The following is a 24,356-nucleotide window of genomic DNA, read 5'->3' on the forward strand; positions in this document are numbered from 1 at the left end:
CAGCACTCAGTCTTTTTGGGTATGAGTCTATCAGCATGGCACATTTTGACTTGACAAGATTTGCCCACTCTTCTTTGCAAAAACACTCCAAATCTGTCAGATTGCGAGGGCATCTCCTGTGCACAGCCCTCTTCAGATCACCCCACAGATTTTCAATCGGATTCAGGTCTGGGCTCTGGCTGGGCCATTCCAAAACTTTAATCTTCTTCTGGTGAAGCCATTCCTTTGTTGATTTGGATGTATGCTTTGGGTCCTTGTCATGCTGAAAGATGAAGTTCCTCTTCATGTTCAGCTTTCTAGCAGAAGCCTGAAGGTTTTGTGCCAGTATTGACTTGTATTTGGAACTGTTCATACTTCCCTCTAGCTTAACTAAGGCCCTAGTTCCAGCTGAAGAATAACAACCCCAAAGCATGATGCTGCCACCACCATGCTTCACTGTGGGTATGGTGTTCTTTTGGTGATGTGCAGTGTTATTTTTGTGCCAAACATATCTTTTGGAATTATGGCCAAAAAGTTCAACCTTGGTTTCATTAGACCATAACACCTTTTCCCACATGCTTTTGGAGACCTCAGATGTGTTTTTGCAAAATGTAGCCTGGCTTGGATGTTTTTCTTCGTAAGAAAAGGCTTTCGTCTTGCCACTCTACACCATAGCCCAGACATATGAAGAATACGTGAGATTGTTGTCACATGTACCACACAGCCAGTACTTGCCAGATATTCCTGCAGCTCCTTTAATGTTGCTGTAGGCCTCTTGGTAGCCTCCCAGACCAGATTTCTGCTCGTCTTTTCATCTATTTTGGAGGGACGTCCAGTTCTTGGTAATGTCACTGTTGTGCCATATTTTCTCCAATTGATGATGACTGTCTTCACTGTGTTCCATCGTATATCTAATGCCTTGGAAATTCTTTTGTACCCTTCTCCTGACTGATACCTTTTAACAATGAGATCCCTCTGATGCTTTGGAAGCTCTCTCTGGACCATGGCTTTCTTTTTTAAGACGCGATGAGTCCACGGATCATCTTAATTACTAACGGGATATTCACCTCCTGGTCAGCAGGAGGAGGCAAAGAGCACCACAGCAGAGCTGTTAAATAGCTCCTCCCTTCCCTCCCACTCTAGTCATTCTCTTTGCCTACGTTAGTGATAGGAAGGTAAAGTGAGGTGTTAAACTCTTGATTGAAGAAACTAATCGATTATTTTTAAAGTAGTGCAAGATTTGCTGCTTTGTTCTAGGGTGTAGCCGTAGTCCATATCAGTCTCTTCAGTAGAGCTTTTGGTGGCTTTAGAGCAATGGGAACTTGTGGGACATAATTCTCACTGCGCCTCCTATACATTGATGCTGCCCTAATCCTGATAGCCTAAGTAAGATGGCTCAGGCTTTCTTTCTCCACAGGGCTATGAAAGGGAGAGGACCTCTTAAACCTGCTGGGCTGCCCTGCTGTCGGGCAGAGTTAGAGGTAAGTGCTGACTTTTTTTCTTCTGGGTATAAAGATCTCAGAAAAGTGGAGCACTTTATTTATTTTGTGAAACGAACTCCTACATAGTACAGCAGGGAGCTTCGGTGACAGAAACTTATTGCAGGCACTGGGGCTAAGGAGAGTGGCTTTTATTAGGGAGTGGTAACACACAGCCCTACAAGCAGCAGTCCAGGGTTTTATACCTATGTAGTATGAGTGCTTAAACATGTAAAGATTTAAATTGGTTAAACATGTTTTACTGTAAAAGGACTCCGTGGGCAGTGTTCTCGATTTCTCTTTTATTTGGGACTAGACCGAGATCGTGAGGCAGTAGCCAACTTTGCCCCAGGATTATGGCAGGCTCAGTGGCTCCTGGTGGCGTAGTTATTCTCATAAATGACGACCGGGACCTACATGGTGTTACGACCACGATGGGCGGAGCTTCTTATGACGCTAGTTTTCCTCTGCGCGCTTGTTATCCTATAGTAATGGCGACCGGGACCTACAGGGTGTTACGCCCACGATGGGCGGAGCTTATTATGGTGCTTGTCCTCCACTGCCGCTTTGGATTCAGAAGGCTGTGTCATTAGTACAGTGGGTCCCGTTAGAGTCGCAGACCTTTTCCAACCCCTTTTCAACTAAATTGTGCAGGGAGTTGCTGTTTTGCAGGACCGGACAATATTGTAGTAATACGTTCCGGACTTTTATGTTAAAGACTATAATCCTTCATGTTAACTACCGTTATGCATTAAATTTTAATAATGTCAGAGAGGCACCTCAGCAAGGTTTAGCTGAGGGGTAGCTAGGCTCTGCAGTAGTTTTGTACAGTTTTCTTTTCATTCTACACTCAAAAATAAAAAGTTACATTTTCAAATTTAAAGAGACAGTAACTTTTTTATGTACTAATTTTTAATAAAAAATTCTCACTCCTTCTAAGACACTTGTTGTTTAGGGGTTATTGACAAGGGTCAAGTCATGCCACTATTTCTCCTATAGTTCTTCGGTCAAGGGCATAGGGGTGGCGCCTTATCTGGACGACATTCTAGTCCAGGCGCCACCATTTCAACTAGCAAGATCCCACACTGACACTGGTGGAAAGTAAATTTGGGAAAGAGTTTCCTAGTCCCATGTACAAGAGTCATTTTCTTGGGCTCAGTTATATATCATTGTCCATGAAGATTTTTCTTACAGAAGTCAGGGAATCATAGTTTATAGATACTTGCCGAGTCCTTCAATCCACTCCTTGGCCATCAGTGGCTCAGTGCATGGAGCTAATAGGGCTGATGGTAGCGGCAATGGACACCATCCCGTTTGCTCTTTTCCATCTCAGTCCTCTGCAGTTAAGCATGCTCAGGCAATGGAACGGAGATTATGCAGACTTGTCTCCTCGATTAGCTCTGAAACAGGAAACAAGGGACTCTCTTCAATAGTGGTTGTCTTTGGATCATCTCTCCCAGGGAACCTGTTTTCACAGACTATCTTTTGTGATTGTGACAACAGACGCTAGCCTTCTGGGGTGGGGAGCAGTCTGGGGCTCCCTAAAGGCTCAGGGAGTTTGGACTCAGTCAGAGTCTGTTTTCCCCATAAACATTCTGGAATGGAGAGCGATCTACAATGCTCTTCTGGCCTGGCCACAGTTAACCACGGTCCAGTTTATCAGGTTCCAGTCGGACATCATAACTTCAGTGGCTTTCATCAATCATCAGGGAGGAACAAGGAGTTCCTTAGCGATAGAGGTATCCAAGATAATTCAGTGGGCGGAGGCCCATTTTTGCTGTCTGTCAGCGATTCACATCCCAGGGGTGGACAACTGGGAGGCGGACTTCCTGAGCAGGCAGACATTGCATCCCGGGGAGTGGGAACTCCATCCGGAAGTGTTCTCTGACCTGATTCTTAAGTGGGGTCACCCAGAGTTGGATCTCATGGCATCTCGTCAGAATGCCAAGCTCCCGAGATACGGGTCGAGGTCCAGGGACCCCCAGGCGGCACTGATAGATGCTCTGGCGGCCCCTTGGACCTTCAGTCTAGCATACCTATTTCCTCCGTTTGCTCTTCTTCCTCGGGTAATTGCTCGAATCAAGCAGGAGAGGGCTTCGGTGTTTCTCATAGCACCGGCCTGGCCTCGCAGGATTTGGTATGCGGATCTGGTGGAGATGGCATCTCTATCACCTTGGAGACTCCCTTTGAGGAAGGACCTTCTGATTCAGGGACCCTTCCTTCACCCAAATCTAGTTTCTCTGAAGCTGACTGCTTGGAGATTGAACGTTTAATTTTATCCAAGCGGGGGTTTTCTGAATCAGTCATAGAGACCGTGATTCAGGCTTGTAAGCCTGTAATTAGGAGGATTTACCATAAAATGTTGGCGTAAAGATCTCTATTGGTGTGAATCCAAGGGCTACTCATGGAGTAGTTTAGAATTCCTAGAATTTTGTCTTTTCTCCTAGAGGGTTTGGAGACAGGTTTATCGGCGAGTTCCCTAAAGGTTCAAATCACGGCCTTATCTATTTTGTTACACAAATGTCTGGCAGATGTTCCAGATGTACAATCATTTTGTCACTTGATCAGGCCTGTGTTCAAACCAGTTACTCCTCCATGGAGTCTTAATTTAGTTATCAAAGTTCTTCAAGGTGCTCCGTATGAGCCTATGCATTCCTTAGATATTAAGTTGTTATCTTGGAAAGTTTTATTTCTTGTTGCTATTTCTTCGACTTGTAGAGTGTCAGAGCTCTCGGCATTGCAGTACGAATCTCCTTCCCTTATTTTCCATTCAGATAAGGTAGTTTTGCATTCTAAATTAGGATTTAGGTTGTGTCTGATTGAAACATTAATCAGGAGATTATTGTTCTTTCTTTGTGTCCTAATCCTTTCAGAAAGAACGTCTTCTGCACAATTTAGACGTGGTCCGTGCTTTAAAGTTTTACTTACAGGCGACTAAGGACTTTCGTCAGTCTACTTCTTTGTGGTTTTCTCTGGAAAACATAAGGGACAGAAAGCTACGACTATGTCTCTTTCTTTTTGGCTGAAGAGTATCGTACATTTCGCATATGAGACTGCTGGACAGCAACCTCCCGAGAGGGTTACGGTTCATTCCACAAGGGCTGTTGCTTCCTCATGGGCATTCAAAAAATGAAGCTTCTGTGGAACAGATTTGCAAGGCTACAACTCTTAACACTTTTTCAAAATTTTACAAATTTGATACTTCTGCCTCGGCTGAGGCTACTTTTGGGAGAAAGGTTCTTCAAGCAGTGGTGCCTTCCGTTTAGGTTCCCTGTCTTGTCCCTCCCGTATCATCTGTGTACTCTAGCTTGGGTATTGGATCCCATTAGTAATTAAGATGATCCGTGGACTCATCGTGTCTTAAAAAAGAAAATTCATGCTTACCTGATAAATTTATTTATTTTTTGACACAATGAGTCCACGGCCCGCCCTGTTCTTGTAAGACAGGTTTTGGGTTATAGTAAACTTCAGACACCTCTGCACCTTGGCTTTTCCTTTCTCTTCCTAACTTCGGTCGAATGACTGGAGTGGGAGGGAAGGGAGGAGCTATTTAACAGCTCTGCTGTGGTACTCTTTGCCTCTTCCTGCTGACCAGGAGGTGACTATCCCATTAGTAATTAAGATGATCCGTGGACTCATTGTGTCAAAAAAGAAATAAATTTATCAGGTAAGCATAAATTTTCTTTTTGCTGTGGGATGTGACTAAGAAAATTTCAGGAAAGACCAATTAGAGCAGCTGAACTTTATTTGTGGTTAATCAGAGGCACTTTAAATGATGGCAGGTGTATGTTGACTCCTATTTAACATGATTTTGAATGTGATTGCTTAATTCTGAACACAGCTACATCCCCAGTTTGTTTTTCAATTGAGTTGTGTAGTTTATAGGTCACATTAAAGGTGGAAAAAGTTCTGAAATGATTTATCTTGGTCTCATTTTTTTACATCACAGAAACCTGACATTTTAACAGGGGTGTGTAGACTTTTTATATCCACTGTATGCTTTTTAGCAAGTGTTGCTTCTGTGGTGAGGCCAATTAGAGATGGTTATAATTGGGTCATTAGAGTGTGCAACCAGTGACTGGAATATAGTATTAAAGGGATACTAAAGTCCAAATTAAACTTTCATAATTCAGATAGGGCATGCCATTTTAAAGAACTTTTATAATTTACTTTTATCATCAAATTTGCTTTGTTCTCTTGTTATTCTTAGTTGAAAGCTAAACCTAGGTAGGCTCATATGCGAATTTCTAAGCCCTTGAAGGTCGCCTCTAATCTGAATGCATTTGACAGTTTTTCACAGCTAGATGGCGTTAGTTCATGTGTTTCATATAAATAACATTGTGCTCACGCACGTGGAGTTATTTAAGAGTCAGCACTAATTGCCTGAAATGCAAGTCTGTCAAAAGATCTGAGATAAGGGGTCAGTCTGCAGAAGTTTAGATACAAGGTAATACCAGAGGTAAAACATATATTTCTATAACATTGTTGGTTATGCAAAACTTGGGAATGGTAAATAAAGGGATTATCTATCTTTTTAAACGATAACATTTTTGGTGTTTGCTATCCCTTTAAGTCTGGAGACTTCACTTCCAGGTTTAACAGGAACTGGAAAATCCGCAATATTCATAATTAAATTGCAGAAAAAGGGGACAACATCACACTACATTTAATTTACTACATACAATTAACATTTTTAATACAGTCTTAAAGTGTTTTAATGTTCCCAATCAAAAGATTGAGAAATCGTCTCCTTTCCAGTCTGTAACAGAAAAACAAAACAAAAAACAGCCATATAGGTCTGAATCCATTACTAACACTCCTCTAATACAGTTATTATGGTATCTGTAAACACAGTTTAGGTAAGTTATTCTGCTCTAACCCTTAATATAAGCAATAACACTAGTGATGCACCGAAATGCAAATTCTTGACCGAAACCGAATCCGAAAATCCGGGATGCACTTGGCCGAAAACCGAAACTGATACCAAAAATGTATTTTTTCAAATTATTTTTTTTTTTTTTTTTTTTTTTTTTTTGCATAATTAGAGCCAATAAAAAAAGCCCACACTTTTATTGAAAGTAACACACTAAAATTGGACAAAAATATCTTAAAACAATAATATGCTACACAATAATTTTACCAAGAAAAAAAAAAAAAACAGGCAAAAAATAATGCCATTTTCGGCAAAAATGTTTCTGTGACCAAAATTTTGGTACATCCCTACTTAAAACAATTATACATATCAATATACTGTATTATTCTTTATTTAGTTCTACGTAACAGAATCATATTTAAACAGGTTTTTTTTTTTACCAATTATCCAAATAAAGTATAGTCCTAGAAAACTCATATGCAGAACAGTAAGTCAAGTAATAAACTTAAACAGCAGCTCTAGGCTAGCATCAAATTTGAAACATGCTACACAATAATTTTACCGAAAATAACAGGCAAAAAAACCGAAAACCGAAATAGCCAAAAATGCCATTTTCGGCCGAAACTTTCTGCGGCCAAAATTTCGGTGCATCCCTAAATAACACACTAAAGGCTCTTAAAGCATAGCTTCTGCTGAATAGAAGAGGCTGCATATCTCACCAGGGGATTGTACTGTGCCACTCTTGTCCTCTGCTTCTTGGTTTTCACTTAGTTATACTCTCTTCCCAGGTTGGACTACTCTGGAATTGCCCTTCTCATCATGGGCAGCTTCGTTCCCTGGCTTTACTATTCCTTTTACTGTAATCCGCAGCCTTGCTTCATCTACCTAATAGTCATTTGTGTACTCGGTATAGCAGCTATCGTTGTATCCCAGTGGGACCTATTCGCAACCCCTCAGTACCGAGGTGTAAGGGCAGGTAAGGAAGCACTCACACTGCTCTGTATGTTTGTGTTTTTTCTTGCAGAAATTTAGACCTAGATTCCCTTCCCAAAAAAAATAAATAAATCCAGTTTTGTAAATAATTTCATACAGTGCTCTACTTCTCATTAGTACAAAATTGCACCTGCTTGTTCTTTACTGAGTAATATCTGACAGCATTAAAGGGGCAGTGATATAAGATGTTGTTATGATAGCAGAACGTTTACATTTTTTATTTTTTATACACACTGCAGACTACTCGAAGCTGACCTTACTACATATCTTTCCCTTTAACTGATAACAACTGCACTTTATGACCATGGCTACTAGCCCTGTTGTCTGCAGACTCAAGCCCTTATTCACTCCTCCAAATAAAATTTAGACTTGGCTGATTTATTCTATAGCAAGACAAGAAAAAATGTCTTAATTACAATGTGTTTACTGTCCCTTTTTAATTTTATTGAAGACTCTTATTCCATTTGTCCGTAATCTCAGACTGTTTCTATTATAATAGTTTAGCATAAATCTGTTTTGCTTTATTTGCTGACTGTTAATCAGTTTGGTATCCTGCATTTGCACCTACTTGTAGGTAGTTTATTAGAAGAGCACGAGGCTGGTGTTTATAAAGATCACAGTTTAGTTTTAATTTAGCATTGAAAGTCTCCGGGTGGGAAGAATTCAGTATTTTTAAAAAAGATGCTGCATCTCAAACGGAAAACAAACTGCTATTTGTACTGGCAGAGTAGTGCACCAAGATGTAAACATATATGTTTATGTGATGATCATTACTTTCTCTAAAACTGTATTGGCAAGCACAACATGCAATTGATTACTCAATTTGTCCAATGCTGCATTCGAGCAAATAATTGCATTTCTTTTTTTCCTTTCTTTGCAGGAGTCTTTGTTGGCTTAGGCTTAAGTGGCATCATCCCCACTCTGCATTTTGTCATCTCTGAAGGTTTCCTTAGGGCTGCCACCATGGGTCAAATTGGCTGGTTAATACTCATGGCTTGCCTGTATATCACAGGAGCTGCTCTCTACGCTGCACGGATCCCTGAGCGATTTTTCCCAGGAAAGTGTGATATATGGGTATGTATCAGTCACCCTCTATTAAAGAGACATAAAAGTACAAAAAGGAAATTGCGGCATTGCTTTCAATGGGTTCCACCTCTATAATCTTGTAAGAAGTACATGAAGCTTTTAAATAACAGTTTGTTAGCAGCCAAACATGACCGCCATGCTCTGCCCACATATTTCTTTTTGTCCAGTTAGCTGTCTTCTTGTATGATAGTTTAACTGTATGCTTTTAATATTTTTCAGTTGCCTATTTCAAATTGCACATGCACAAATCAGCATATGAGAGTAGGAAAATGTATTTAAGAGCTGATCATGTTTGGAGAAACTTTTATATACCAAAATATACACACAATAGGTGGGTGGAGTTTGGTGGACATTTCTCCAACATAGGTGTGTCCGGTCCACGGCGTCATCCTTACTTGTGGGATATTCTCTTCCCCAACAGGAAATGGCAAAGAGCCCAGCAAAGCTGGTCACATGATCCCTCCTAGGCTCCGCCTACCCCAGTCATTCTCTTTGCCGTTGTACAGGCAACATCTCCACGGAGATGGCTTAGAGTTTTTTAGTGTTTAACTGTAGTTTTTATTATTCAATCAAGAGTTTGTTATTTTAAAATAGTGCTGGTATGTACTATTTACTCAGAAACAGAAAAGAGATGAAGATTTCTGTTTGTATGAGGAAAATGATTTTAGCACCGTAACTAAAATCCATGGCTGTTCCACACAGGACTGTTGAGAGCAATTAACTTCAGTTGGGGGAACAGTGTGCAGTCTCTTACTGCTTGAGGTATGACACATTCTAACAAGACGATGTAATGCTGGAAGCTGTCATTTTCCCTATGGGATCCGGTAAGCCATGTTTATTAAGATAGTAAATAAGGGCTTCACAAGGGCTTATTAAGACTGTAGACTTTTTCTGGGCTAAATCGATTCATTATTAACACATATTTAGCCTTGAGGAATCATTTATTCTGGGTATTTTGATATGATTATATCGGCAGGCACTGTTTTTGACACCTTATTCTTTAGGGGCTTTCCCTAATCATAGTCAGAGCCTCATTTTCGCGCCGGTATGGCGCACTTGTTTTTGAGGACAGCATGGCATGCAGCTGCATGTGTGTGGAGCTCTGTTACATAGAAAAGTCTTTCTGAAGGCATCATTGGTATCGTATTCCCCTTTGGGCTTGGTTGGGTCTCAGCAAAGCAGATTCCAGGGACTGTAAAGGGGTTAAATATAAAAACGGCTCCGGTTCCGTTATTTTAAGGGTTAAAGCTTCCAAATTTGGTGTGCAATACTTTTAAGGCTTTAAGACACTGTGGTGAAATTTTGGTGAATTTTGAACAATTCCTTCATACTTTTTCGCAATTGCAGTAATAAAGTGTGTTTAGTTTAAAATTTAAAGTGACAGTAACGGTTTTATTTTAAAACGTTTTTTGTGCTTTGTTATCAAGTTTATGCCTGTTTAACATGTCTGAACTACCAGATAGATTGTGTTCTGACTGTGGGGAAACCAAGGTTCCTTCTCATTTAACTATATGTATTTTATGTCATAAAAAAAAAAAAAAAAAAAAAAAATTTTTAGTAAAAATGATGCCCAAGATGATTCCTCAAGTGAGGGGAGTAAGCATGGTACTGCATCATCCCCTCCTTCGTCTACACCAGTCTTGCCCATACAGGAGGCCCCTAGTACATCTAGTGCGCCAATACTCCTTACTATGCAACATTTAACGGCTGTAATGGATAATTCTATCAAAAACATTTTAGCCAATATGCCCACTTATCAGCGAAAGCGCGACTGCTCTGTTTTAGAAAATTCTGTAGAGCATGAGAACGCTGATGATATGGTTTCTGAAGGGCCCCTACACCAGTCTGAGGGGGCCAGGGAGGTTTTGTCTGAGGGAGAAATTTCAGATTCAGGAAACATTTCTCAACAAGCTGAACCTGATGTGATTACTTTTAAATTTAAGTTGGAACATCTCCGCGCTCTGCTTAAGGAGGTGTTATCCAATTTGGATGATTGTGATTATCTGGTCATTCCAGAACCACTATGTAAAATGGAAAAGTTCTTAGAGGCCCCGGGGCCCCCCGAAGCTTTTCCTATATCCAAGCGGGTGGCGTACATTGTTAGTAAAGAATGGGACAGGCCCGGTATACCTTTAGTACCTCCCCCCATATTTATAAAATTGTTTTCCTATAGTCGACCCCAGAAAGGACTGATGGCAGACAGTCCCCAAGGTCGAGGGGGCGGTTTCTACTCTACACAAGCGCGCCACTATACCCATAGAAGATAGTTGTGCTTTCCAAGATCCTATGGATAAAAAATTAGAAGGTCTGCTAAAGATGTTTGTTCAGCAAGGTTCCCTTCTACAACCAATTGCATGCATTGTCCCTGTCACTGCAGCCGCGTGTTTCTAGTTTGATGAGCTAGGAAAGGCGATTATTAGTAATTCTTCTTCTTATGAGGAGATTATGGACAGAATTCGTGCTCTTAAATTGGCTAATTCTTTCACCCTAGACGCCACCTTGCAATTGGCTAGGTTAGCGGCGAAAAAATTCTGGGTTTGCTATTGTGGCGCAGAGCGCTTTGGTTAAAATCTTGGGCAGCGGATGCGTCTTCCAAGAACAAATTGCTTGACATTCCTTTCAAGGGGAAAAACACTCTTTGGCCCTGACTTGAAAGAGATTATCTCTGATATCACTGGGGGCAAGGGCCACGCCCTTCCTCAGGATAGGTCTTTTCAAGACCAAAAATAAACCTAAGTTTCGTCCCTTTCGCAGAAACGGATCAGCCCCAAGGGCTACGTCCTCTAAGCAGGAAGGTAATACTTCTCAAGCCAATCCAGCCTGGAGACCTATGCAAGGCTGGAACAAAGGAAAGCAGGCCAGGAAACCTGCCACTGCTACCAAGACAGCATGAAATGCGGGCCCCCGATCCGGGACCGGATCTGGTGGGGGGCAGACTCTCTCTCTTCGCTCAGGCTGGGGCAAGAGATGTTCTGGATCCTTGGGCGCTAGAAATAGTCTCCCAAGGTTATTCTCTGGAGTTCAAGGGGCTTCCTCCAAGGGGGAGGTTCCACAGGTCTCAGTTGTCTTCAGACCACATAAGAAGACAGGCATTCTTACATTGGGTAGAAGACCTGCTAAAAATGGGAGTGATTCATCCTGTTCCATTAGGAGAACAAGGGATGGGGTTCTACTCCAATCTGTTCATAGTTCCCAAAAAAGAGGGAACGTTCAGACCAATCTTAGATCTCAAGATCTTGAACAAGTTTCTCAAGGTTCCATCGTTCAAGATGGAAACCATTCGAACACTTCTTCCTTCCATCCAGGAAGGTCAATTCATGACCAAGGTGGATTTCAAGGATGCGTATCTACATATTCCTATCCACAAGGAACATCATCGGTTCCTAAGGTTTGCATTCCTGGACAAGCATTTCCAGTTCGTGGCGTTTTCTTTCGGATTAGCCACTGCTCCTAGGATTTTCTCATAGGTACTAGGGTCCCTTCTGGCGGTGCTAAGACCAAGGGGCATTGCTGTAGTACCTTACTTGGACGACATTCTGATTCGAGCGTCGTCCCTTCCTCAAGTAAAGGCTCACACGGACATTGTCCTGGCCTTTCTCAGATCTCACGGATGGAAAGTGAACGTGGAAAAGAGTTCTCTATCTCCGTCAACGAGGGTTCCCTTCTTGGGAACTATAATAGACTCCTTAGAAATGAGGATTTTTCTGACAGAAGCCAGAAAAACAAAACTTCTAGACTCTTGTCGGATACTTCATTCCGTTCCTCTTCCTTCCATAGCGCAGTGCATGGAAGTGATAGGTTTGATGGTAGCGGCAATGGACATAGTTCCTTTTGTGCGCATTCATCTAAGACCATTAAAACTGTTCATGCTCAGTCAGTGGAATGGGGACTATTCAGACTTGTCTCCGAAGATACAAGTAAATCAGAGGACCAGAGACTCATTCCGTTGGTGGCTGTCCCTGGACAACCTGTCACAAGGGATGACCTTCCGCAGACCAGAGTGGGTCATTGTCACGACCGACGCCAGTCTGATGGGCTGGGGCGCGGTCTGGGGATCCCTGAAAGCTCAGGGTCTTTGGTCTCGGGTAGAATCTCTTCTACCGATAAATATTCTGGAACTGAGAGCGATATTCAATGCTCTCAAAGCTTGGCCTCAGCTAGCGAGGGCCAAGTTCATACATCAACCATCAGGGGGGAACAAGGAGTTCCCTAGCGATGGAAGAAGTGACCAAAATCATTCTATGGGCGGAGTCTCACTCCTGCCACCTGTCTGCTATCCACATCCCAGGAGTGGAAAATTGGGAAGCGGATTTTCTGAGTCGTCAGACATTGCATCCGGGGGAGTGGGAACTCCATCCGGAAATCTTTGCCCAAGTCACTCAACCGTGGGGCATTCCAGACATGGATCTGATGGCCTCTCGTCAGAACTTCAGAGTTCCTTACTACGGGTACAGATCCAGGGATCCCAAGGCGGCTCTAGTGGATGCACTAGTAGCACCTTGGACCTTCAAACTAGCTTATGTGTTCCCGCCGTTTCCTCTCATCCCCAGGCTGGTAGCCAGGATCAATCAGGAGAGGGCGTCGGTGATTTTGATAGCTCCTGCGTGGCCACGCAGGACTTGGTATGCAGATCTGGTGAATATGTCATCGGCTCCACCATGGAAGCTACCTTTGAGACGAGACCTTCTTGTTCTAGGTCCGTTCGACCCACTCCAGCTGACTGCTTGGAGATTGAACGCTTGATCTTATCAAAGCGAGGGTTCTCAGATTCTGTTATTAATACTCTTGTTCAGGCCTGAAAGCCTGTAACCAGAAAAATTACCACATAATTTGGTATATCTGTTGGTGTGAATCTGCAGGATTCCCTTGGGACAAGGTTAAGATTCCTAAGAGTCTATCCTTCCTTCGAGAAGGATTGGAAAAAGGATTATCTGCAAGTTCCTTGATGGGACAGATTTCTGCCTTGTCTGTGTTACTTCACAAAAAGCTGGCAGCTGTGCCAGATGTTCTAGCCTTTGTTCAGGCTCTGGTTAGAATCAAGCCTGTTTACAAAATTTTGACTCCTCCTTGGAGTCTCAACCTAGTTCTTTCAGTTCTTCAAGGGGTTCCGTTTGAACCCTTACATTCCGTTGATATTAAGTTATTATCTTGGAAAGTTTTGTTTTTGGTTGCAATTTCTTCTGCTAGAAGAGTTTCAGAATTATCTGCTCTGCAGTGTTCTTCTCCTTATCTGGTGTTCCATGCAGATAAGGTGGTTTTGCGTACTAAACCTGGTTTTCTTCCAAAAGTTGTTTCTAACAAAAACATTAACCAGGAGATAGTTGTGCCTTCTTTGTGTCCTAATCCAGTTTCAAAGAAGGAACGTTTGTTGCACAACTTGGATGTAGTTCGTGCTCTCAAATTTTACTTAGCAGCTACTAAGGATTTCAGACAAACTTTGTCTTTGTTTGTTGTTTATTCTGGTAAACGGAGAGGTCAAAAAGCAACTTCTACCTCTCTCTCCTTCTGGATTAAAAGCATTATCCGATTGGCTTATGAGACTGCCGGACGGCAGCCTCCTGAAAGAATCACAGCTCACTCCACTAGGGCTGTGGCTTCCACATGGGCCTTCAAGAACGAGGCTTCTGTTGATCAGATATGTAAGGCAGCGACTTGGTCTTCACTGCACACTTTTTCTAAATTTTACAAATTTGATACTTTTGCTTCTTCTGAGGCTATTTTTGGGAGAAAGGTTTTGCAAGCCGTGGTGCCTTCCATTTAGGTGACCTGATTTGCTCCCTCCCTTCATCCGTGTCCTAAAGCTTTGGTATTGGTTCCCACAAGTAAGGATGACGCCGTGGACCGGACACACCTATGTTGGAGAAAACAGAATTTATGTTTACCTGATAAATTACTTTCTCCAACGGTGTGTCCGGTCCACGGCCCGCCCTGGTTTTTTTAATCAGGTCTGATAATTTATTTTCTTTAACTACAGTCACCACGGTAACATATGGTTTCTCCTATGCAAATATTCCTCCTTAACGTCGGTCGAATGACTGGGGTAGGCGGAGCCTAGGAGGGATCATGTGACCAGCTTTGCTGGGCTCTTTGCCATTTCCTGTTGGGGAAGAGAATATCCCACAAGTAAGGATGACGCCGTGGACCGGACACACCGTTGGAGAAAGTAATTTATCAGGTAAACATAAATTCTGTTTTTCAGATCCTAAAAAACAATGAATATTTAAATGTTTCATGTACTTCTTACAAGCTTATAGATGTGGGACCAGTTGCAGGATGTTTCTCTGGTATGTATTAAGTAATCAAAATGATGTATTGGGCCTAGACTGTCCCTTTAAGTCTGTCATAATAGGACTAACTTATGTAGGATCCCCTGAAAAATGATGGATCTGGTACAGAGAGTTACTTTTCTATTTTATATCTGTTTCATCTCCATACTCCTTATCCCCAGCATGACCTATTTCTGTCATCTTTTAAACCCTCATACAAAGAGAAAAAGAAGCAGTCTGCCAGGAATGAACAACAGCTCAGTGGCATGTTCTATGGCCTGCTTATCCACTGAAAAAGGGAAATGGCAACACCAGATTATTTTGGCCTCATCAGGGAGGTGCAGCTATATCTCTCTAAGCAAATTGTGCAAGGAGTCCATGTCTGGCTTCTCCATCACCCTAAGGGAGACTTTCCCAGGGTAATAATACAAATGGAAAAAGAAACGATTCTGCCAGGAACGAACAACAGTTGAGTGGCTTGTTCTATGGCCCAGTTACCACATGGGAGTAGCTTTCCTGAAGTATATACGGTTGATCCCGCCTAAAAAGGTCAGTTCATCCCAGAAATAACAGGCAATTCTCCTCTGAACAAGGGAGATGGCAACTCAGACTATCGTTTTGGTCTCCTTATAAGGACTGACCTTGCTAGGCGGGATCAGACTTATATACTTCGTGAAAGTTTTCCTCTGTAAAAAGCACGATTGGACTAAAAGAAGCTACTCCAAGGTGGTAAACTGGGCAATAGAACAAGTTGCTCGTTCCTGGCAGACTGCTTCTTTTTCTGTTTGTGTTTCTGTTATAACCCTGGGGATAGTCTCCTTAAGGGTTATAGGGGAAACCAGATGTGGACACCTTGACCAATGTGCTTAGAAGGATATGGCTGCACCTCCCTGATGAGGCCCGAAATGATCATCTGGGGTTGCCATTTCTCTTGTTCAGAGGAATTGCCTGGTATTCTGGGGTTGAACTGACTTTTTTAAGCGGGTTCAGTCTTATATTCTTCATGAAAGATTTCTTTAGTGAAAAGCACAATTGGCTAAAATAAGCTACTCCCAGGTGGTAACCAGACCATAGAACACGCCACTGAGCTGCTGTTCGTTCCTGGAGTTTTTTCTTTTTGTATTTGTATTATGACCCTGGGGAGTCTGGGGTTGTCATTTCCTTTGTTCAGAGGAGAATTGCCTGGTATTTCTGGGCTGGACTGACCTTGTTAGGCGGGATCAGACTGATATACTTTGGGCACAAAAGAAGCTACTCCCCAGGTGTAAACTGAGCCATAGAACAAGCCACTAAGCTGTTGTTCATTCCTCTGAGACTGCTTCTCTTTCTGTTCGATCTTTTAAATCCTCAACTGCAAGAGAGGACATTTCAGGATATTTCACTCACAGCCATTTACTTGAAATACTAAGATATTATTGCTGTCACTTTCAGGAAATGCACACCATGGCTAAATCAAGTTGACTTTTAATGGTGCAGTATTAAAAAGCTATGGAGGTGATACACGTATTGTATTGCTCTCAGTTCCTATATAGTAATGCATTGTAGGGTGTAATTTAAAATGTGCATAATTTTTTTTTCTTTTCATATTTTAAATAAATTTCACAATCGTCTTATTTCTCCTGCCTCTAACTGGTTCCTTGTTCTGCAGTATGACATTTTAATGCATCGCATCTGTTTTGTCTTTAATGTATATTACAATTATGTTGATAGTTCTTTTTATCATTTTTTTAATGATTTTAGCAAAATCATTTTAAATAACAAAAATCAGCACCTCCACATATAATATTTTTGCTTGCAAGTGTGTTTTAAACTTAAATATTCAAATAAACCTAGAACTATGTGCAGTGTATTGTCCCTGACAGAAGAGGAAGGAACCGAGGGAGTTCTTTCTTCAGCTATATGAATGAGTATGTAGGGGCACTCTGTATATTGAAAAAAAAAACGAAAAAGTGTGATACCACAACCAGTTACTTCTCATCAAACAGTCCCAGTGAAAATGCTACAAATGCCTCCATAAGTAAAGCGTAAACATTATACACCATGTTTCTTTCATGTAATTAGCAAGAGTCCATGAGCTAGTGACGTATGGGATATACATTCCTACCAGGAGGGGCAAAGTTTCCCAAACCTTAAAATGCCTATAAATACACCCCTCACCACACCCACAATTCAGTTTTACAAACTTTGCCTCCTATGGAGCTGGTGAAGTAAGTTTGTGCTAGATTCTACGTTGATATGCGCTCCGCAGCAGGTTGGAGCCCAGTTTTCCTCTCAGCGTGCAGTGAATGTCAGAGGGATGTGAGGAGAGTATTGCCTATTTTGAATGCAGTGATCTCCTTCTACGGGGTCTATTTCATAGGTTCTCTGTTATCGGTCGTAGAGATTCATCTCTTACCTCCCTTTTCAGATCGACGATATACTCTTATATATATGGAGAGCAGGGATACAGTATAGGACAATTGGCAACCAAAGTTCTTGCTTCAGTTTGCAAGGCTGATTTACACCATTGCTGAAAAACTTACTGCAGTTCTTAAATCTTGTTCAAACCAACACTTTGCTTTTTCTTTGCCCATTTCAGCCATGCACATGGGATTGAAACCCAGAGATTACTCTAAATGGCACGTTGGTACTCTGCAGTATGTAATTTTCTGTAAACTATTATTGTAATTGTTTGTAGAACTGGCTATCCAAATATTTTTTTTTTTTTTTAAAAGACCATAAAAAAATATGGGTTAGCAAAAGGGTCATCTTTTTTCCCTTTTATGAAAACGTCTTCACATCCGTGAGGGAAAAGAACAAAGAAGTAAATTCAGATTATTTTTAGTAGACAAAAAATGAGTTTCTGATTATTACATTACCATGTTTTGTGTCTTAGACATGCAGTGACTGTATTCCAACAACAATATTGTAGAAGTTGTAAATAGACATTTTATTTATTTTATTAGAAATGTGCATTCGTGTACTGTCTGACCTAACGAATTAGGAAAAAGACGGCTGCAAGCCGCATTTGGCTCTTTTTTGGAGGCAGATTTATTCTTGTGAAATCCAGATGTCCGTATGTTGTACTTTCACAAGAATAAATCCGCCTCTGAAAAGAGCTACATGCTTGCTGGTGGCTGCCTTCTTCCTGAGTCGTTAGATCACAAAGTGCACACATGCATATATCTATATTTTATTATGTTTCTTGCTCACCAGAATTTGTAGCCAGTGCTACAGCCAAAATGACTGCACCACCTTTATCAACATTTCCTGCAGTGGCTTTTCCATATTGTATTCAAGATTTTAACTATTTACATTTTTAAACTTATGAAGGGTCTATAAATGATTTTGGTATGGTTATTGATCTGCATGAATTAGTATTTGTTTGCATTAAGTCTTATATAATATAGTATATTATATTTAAATTGCATTGACGGAGGTGGACAAAAGCATAAAATCATAATTAGATCGAAATCAAATTAGATTGCAATATAACTTTGTATATACCTTTATTAAAGGGACACTGAACCCAATTTTTTTGTTTTGTGATTCAGATAGAGCATGACATTTTAAGCAACTTTCTAATTTACTCCTATTATCAAATTATCTTTATTTTCTGGGTATTTATATGAAATGCAAAAATGTAAGTTTAGATGCCGGCCCATTTTTGGTGAACAACCTGGGTTGTCCTTGCTGATCGGTGGATAAATTCATCCTTCATTAAAAACGTGCTGTCCAGAGTATGAACCAAAAAAAAAAGCTTACATGCCTTCTTTTACAAATAAAGATAGCAAGAGAACGAAGAATAATTGATAATAGGAGTTAATAAGAAAGTTGCTTAAAATTGCATGCTCTCTCTGAATCACGAAAGAAAAAAATTGGGTTCAGTGTCCCTTTAAGTTATTTTTTTAAAGTTAAGTTTTATATAGATAGAAATAGAAGTGTCAAGTGTTACTTCAAAGTAAGTTTCTCATATGGCTCTTGATTAAAAAAACAGCCCTATTCAGTTATTTGTTATGTATATGACAAATTCTGTGAAAAGGAAAAGACAGGAAGAGGCAATAGTGTGTTATCTTGGAGACAAGCACATACAATTTAATTGAACAAGGCACACTTACAAGAATAAGTCACCTCCAAAGTGCTACATTAGTTTTTCTGGAACTGTTAGCAGCCATCTCCGTGTTTACAAAAAAAATCTTAGTACTAGCAGTTAGCTTTATTGGTTGGCAGGCTGGGTATGCGGAGTTTAGATGTAAAGATAAGAGTTGCTATTTTTTATAAATATACGGTTTAAAGGGACATAAAACAAGTTGGGATAGAGACCAAATATAATATGTACATTACTTTACCTGCACATTTATACTGCAATGCCCTGCTATTAACCCTTTCTTTAAAGTTTCTGAATTGTACAGCTCTAACTCCCCCACACAATTCCTTTTATGGTTGTAGCTATATCCATTGTTGTGTTGGTAAAATGCACAAATGAATAGGGATTATCTGCTGGAGCATGCCTAGAAGCTGTGACCTCAGGGGACATACAATGCCTGAGTCTTAACACTGATAAGGGGGGTGGAGCACAGTGTCCAGACAGCATGGCTATTTTTAAGTATTTTTTTAATTATTTTAAAATACTTCCCAACAATTTTTAAAACATTTTTTATACAAACTATTTTTTACTTAATTAGCCCTTTTAGGATATGCACAGATCTCAACCTGTTTTATGGCACTTTAAAGGAACCCCATGAAACCCATTTTTTTTTCTTTCATGATTCAGATAGAATGTGATTTTAAACAGCTGTCCAATGTACTTCTATTATCTAATTTGTTTTCTTGGTACCCTTTGTTGAAAATGGATATCTAGGTAGACTCTGGAGCTGCTGATTGGTTGCTGCACATATGAGCCTCATGCTATTGGCTCACACAATTTGTTTATCTAACCCCCAGTAGTGCTTTGCTCCTGCTTCGACAAAGGATACCAAGAGAATTAAGCAAATTAGATAATAGAAGTGAATTAAAAAGTAGTTTAATCTGAATCATGTATCTGAATCATGAAAGAAAAATTTGGGTTTGATGCCCCTTTAAGCTTTTTTTTAATGTGTTTATCTGAGGAAAGGATTTACTATTTATAGCAGATATGTTGCAAATTAAGTTTTTTAATTATTTACATCTTTTTCCCTTTTTAAATTATTTGGATAATTAAAATGGTATTGGGAGAAGATATGGTTATCATTTATATATAAATAGCAGTCCTGTATCGGCTACCTGTAAAGAGGAGGTACAGGTTTTTGAACACCTAGACTGAGCTCACTTAGCATCAGCAGAGATATATGGAATCCGCTACCTGGATGACTGTTAACAGTTTAAGACGGCTGTTTGTAGCACCTTGGAGATGCGCTATTCTTGTGAGTGTAATTTGTATACTAAGATTTTATTGATCAGTTGTCTCCCAGATAATGCACTGTTGGGCCGGCTTTTCCTGTCTTTCCATTTTACAGAATTTCGCAAGAGTTGTATGAAGAGATTTCTATACAAAAGTTCAATCTAAAGTTGAATGACCAATATTTATACAAATATTTTCTATACAAATTTGCTTGGCATAATTTAGATGTATTTGTTAATTTACATTAAAAAAAATATTTATCTTTTTGACTTTTTTTAAAAACCTCTTCCTTTAGGTTATTTCTCCTGTTAAGTGTAGTCAGTCCACGGGTCATCATTACTTATGGGATATTAACTCCTCCCCAACAGGAAGTGCAAGAGGATCACCCAAGCAGAGCTGCTATATAGCTCCTCCCCTCTACGTCACACCCAGTCATTCTCTTGCACCCAACTAATAGATAGGATGTGTGAGAGGACTGTGGTGATTAAACTTAGTTTTTTATATCTTCAATCAAAAGTTTGTTATTTTAAACGACACCGGAGTGTGTTGTTTCCTTCTCAGGCAGAATTTGAAGAAGAATCTACCTGAGTTTTTGTATATGATCTTAGCGGACGTAACTAAGATCCGTTTGCTGTTCTCGGCCATTCTGAGGAGTAAGGTAACTTCAGATCAGGGGACAGCGGGCAGGCTCACCTGCAAAGAGGTATGTTGCAGTATATTATTTTCTAAGGAATGGAATTGACTTTGAAAATACTGCTAATACCGATATAATGTAAGTACAGCCTTAAATGCAGTAGTAGCAACTGGTATCAGGCTGACATGTATATATGTTAACACTTAAGTATTTCTGGGGAATGGCACTTCACTGGGAAAATACTGTATGCATATATCTTTTAGCCTAACTTGCAGTGGGAGCGACTAGCAGCAGGCTTTTTAAAGACATTTCATATATTTGATTTTAAACGTTTGCTGGCATGTTAAATCGTTTAATTATCTGAGGTACTTGGTGAAAATTGTTTTGGGCTTTATTTTCCACATGGCTGTCGTTGTTTTAAATTAAAACAGTTTACTGAGCTCCCCTCACTGTTGTAGTGTGAGTGGGAGGGGCCTATTTTGGCGCTTTTACTACGCATCAGAAATTCAGTCACAGTCTGTCTTTTTCTCCCTGCATGATCCAGGACGTCTCCACAGAGCTCAGGGGTCTTCAAAACTAGTTTTGAGGGAGGTAATCACTCACAGCAGACCTGTGAGACCGTGCTTGACTGTGATAAAAACGTTTATATTGTCAATTGTTATACGTTTTTTTCTGATATTAAGGGTTAATCATCCATTGCTAATGTGTGCAATCCTTTGCTAATTTTGGTTTATATAACTAATCCGGTTCATTGTTACTCAACTGTGACAGTTTTTGTGTGCTTCTTAAAGGCACAGTAACGTTTTTTACATATTGCTTGTAAATTTAGTTGAAAAGTATTTCCAAGCTTGCTAGTCTAATTGCTAGTTTGTTTAAACATGTCTGACTCAGAGGAAACTCTTTGTGCAATATGTTCAAAAGCCGAGGTGGAGCCCAATAGAAATTTATGTACTAATTGCATTGATGCTACTTTAAATAAAAGTCAATCTGTACATGTTAAGCAACATTCACCAGACAACGAGAGGGAAGTTATGCCGACTAACTTGCCTCACGTGTCAGTACCTGCATCTCCCGCTCAGGAGGTGCGTGATATTGTAACGCCAAGTACATCAGGGCGGCCATTACAAATCACTTTACAAGACATGGCTAATGTTATGACTGAAGTTTTGTCTAAATTGCCAGAACTTAGAGGTAAACGAGATCACTCTGGGATGAGAACAGAGTATACTGATAATGCTAGGGTCTGATATTGCGTCACAATATGCAGAGCATGAGGACGGAGAGCTTCATTCTGCGGGTGACGGATCTGATCCAAATAAATTGGATTCAGACATTTCAAATTTTAAGTTTAAGCTGGAAAACCTCTGTGTGTTGCTAGGGGAGGTGTTAGCGGCTCTGAATGATTGTAACACAGTTGCAATCCCAGAGAAAATGTGTAGGTTGGATAAATATTTTGCGGTACCGACGAGTACTGACGTTTTTCCTATACCTAAGAGACTTACTGAAATTATTACTAAGGAGTGGGACAGACCCGGTGTGCCTTTCTCACCCCCTCCTATATTCAGAAAAATGTTTCCAATAGACGCCACCACACGGGACTTATGGCAAACGGTCCCTAAGGTGGAGGGAGCAGTTTCTACTTTAGCTAAGCGTACCACTATCCCGGTGGAGGATAGCTGTGCTTTTTCAGATCCAATGGATAAAAAGTTAGAGGGTTACCTTACGAAAATGTTTGTTCAACAAGGTTTTATATTACAACCCCTTGCATGCATTGCGCCTGTCACGGCTGCGGCTGCATTTTGGTTTGAGTCTCTGGAAGACACCCTTGACTCAGCGACATTAGATGAGATTTCACTTAAGCTTAAAACCCTTAAGCTAGCTAATTCATTTATTTCTGATGCCGTAGTACATTTAACTAAACTTACGGCTAAGAATTCCGGATTCGCCATTCAGGCACGCAGAGCGCTGTGGCTAAAATCCTGGTCAGCTGATGTAACTTCTAAATCGAAATTACTTAACATACCTTTCAAGGGGCAGACCTTATTCGGGCCCGGTTTGAAAGAAATTATCGCTGACATTACGGGAGGTAAAGGCCATGCCCTGCCTCAAGACAGAGCCAAACCTAGGGCTAGACAGTCTAATTTTCGTCCCTTTCGTAACTTCAAGGCAGGGACAGCATCAACTTCCTCTGCTCCAAAACAGGAAGGAGCTGTTGCTCGCTACAGACAAGGCTGGAAACCTAACCAGACCTGGAACAAGGGCAAGCAGGCCAGAAAACCTGCTGCTGCCCCTAAGACAGCATGAAGTGAGGGCCGACGATCCGGAAACGGATCTAGTGGGGGGCAGACTCTCTCTCTTCGCCCAGGCTTGGGCAAGAGATGTCCAGGATCCCTGGGCGTTGGAGATCATATCTCAGGGATATCTTCTGGACTTCAAAGCTTCTCCTCCACAAGGGAGATTTCACCTTTCAAGGTTGTCAACAAACCAGATAAAGAAAGAGGCGTTTCTACGCTGTGTACAAGACCTTTTACTAATGGGAGTGATCCATCCAGTTCCGCGGTCGGAACACGGACAAGGGTTTTACTCAAATCTGTTTGTGGTTCCCAAAAAAGAGGGAACCTTCAGGCCAATATTGGATTTAAAGATCCTAAACAAATTCCTAAGAGTTCAATCGTTCAAGATGGAAACTATTCGGACAATCTTACCCATGATCCAAAGAGGTCAGTACATGACCACAGTGGATTTAAAGGATGCTTACCTTCACATACCGATTCACAGAGAACATTACCGGTATCTAAGGTTTGCCTTCCTAGACAGGCATTACCAGTTTGTAGCTCTTCCCTTCGGGTTGGCTACGGCTCCAAGAATCTTTACAAAGGTTCTGGGCTCTCTTCTGGCGGTACTAAGACCGCGAGGAATTTCGGTAGCTCCGTACCTAGACGACATTCTGATACAAGCGTCAAGCTTTCAAACTGCCAAGTCTCATACAGAGTTAGTACTGGCTTTTCTAAGGTCGCATGGGTGGAAAGTGAACGAGGAGAAGAGTTCTCTCTTACCACTCACAAGAGTTCCCTTCTTGGGGACTCTTATAGATTCTGTAGAAATGAAAATTTACCTGACAGAGGACAGGTTAACAAAGCTTCTAAATGCTTGCCGTGTCCTTCATTCCATTCAACACCCGTCAGTGGCTCAATGCATGGAGGTAATCGGCTTAATGGTAGCGGCAATGGACATAGTTCCTTTTGCACGCCTGCACCTCAGACCGCTGCAATTGTGCATGCTAAGTCAGTGGAATGGGGATTACTCAGATTTGTCCCCTACGCTGAATCTGGATCAGGAGACCAGAGATTCTCTTCTATGGTGGCTTTCTCGGCCGCATCTGTCCAGGGGGATGCCCTTCAGCAGACCAAACTGGACAATTGTAACTACAGACGCCAGCCTTCTAGGTTGGGGCGCTGTCTGGAATTCCCTGAAGGCTCAGGGATCATGGACTCAAGGGGAGAGTCTCCTTCCAATAAACATTCTGGAATTGAGAGCAGTTCTCAATGCCCTACTGGCTTGGCCTCAGTTAGCAACTCTGAGGTTTATCAGGTTTCAGTCGGACAACATCACGACTGTGGCTTACATCAACCATCAGGGAGGGACAAGAAGTTCCCTAGCGATGATGGAAGTATCAAAGATAATTCGC

The 24,356-nt window shown here is 41.1% G+C and overlaps 1 protein-coding gene across 3 annotated transcripts in view; it reads left to right on the plus strand.

The window, feature by feature from the left end:
* The window catches only part of ADIPOR2 (adiponectin receptor 2), a 167,774-nt gene that overhangs the window by 137,725 nt on the left and 5,693 nt on the right, over window positions 1-24,356 (plus strand). For all 3 annotated transcript variants that reach the window (XM_053718851.1, XM_053718852.1, XM_053718850.1), the window contains 2 exons: window positions 7,119-7,306; window positions 8,204-8,397. In XM_053718851.1, coding sequence (XP_053574826.1) covers window positions 7,119-7,306; window positions 8,204-8,397 — 382 coding nt within the window. The remainder of the gene's footprint in view (window positions 1-7,118; window positions 7,307-8,203; window positions 8,398-24,356) is intronic.

Source organism: Bombina bombina, chromosome 6 (genome assembly GCF_027579735.1).
Source record: "Bombina bombina isolate aBomBom1 chromosome 6, aBomBom1.pri, whole genome shotgun sequence".
In the NCBI taxonomy this organism is placed as follows: domain Eukaryota; kingdom Metazoa; phylum Chordata; class Amphibia; order Anura; family Bombinatoridae; genus Bombina; species Bombina bombina.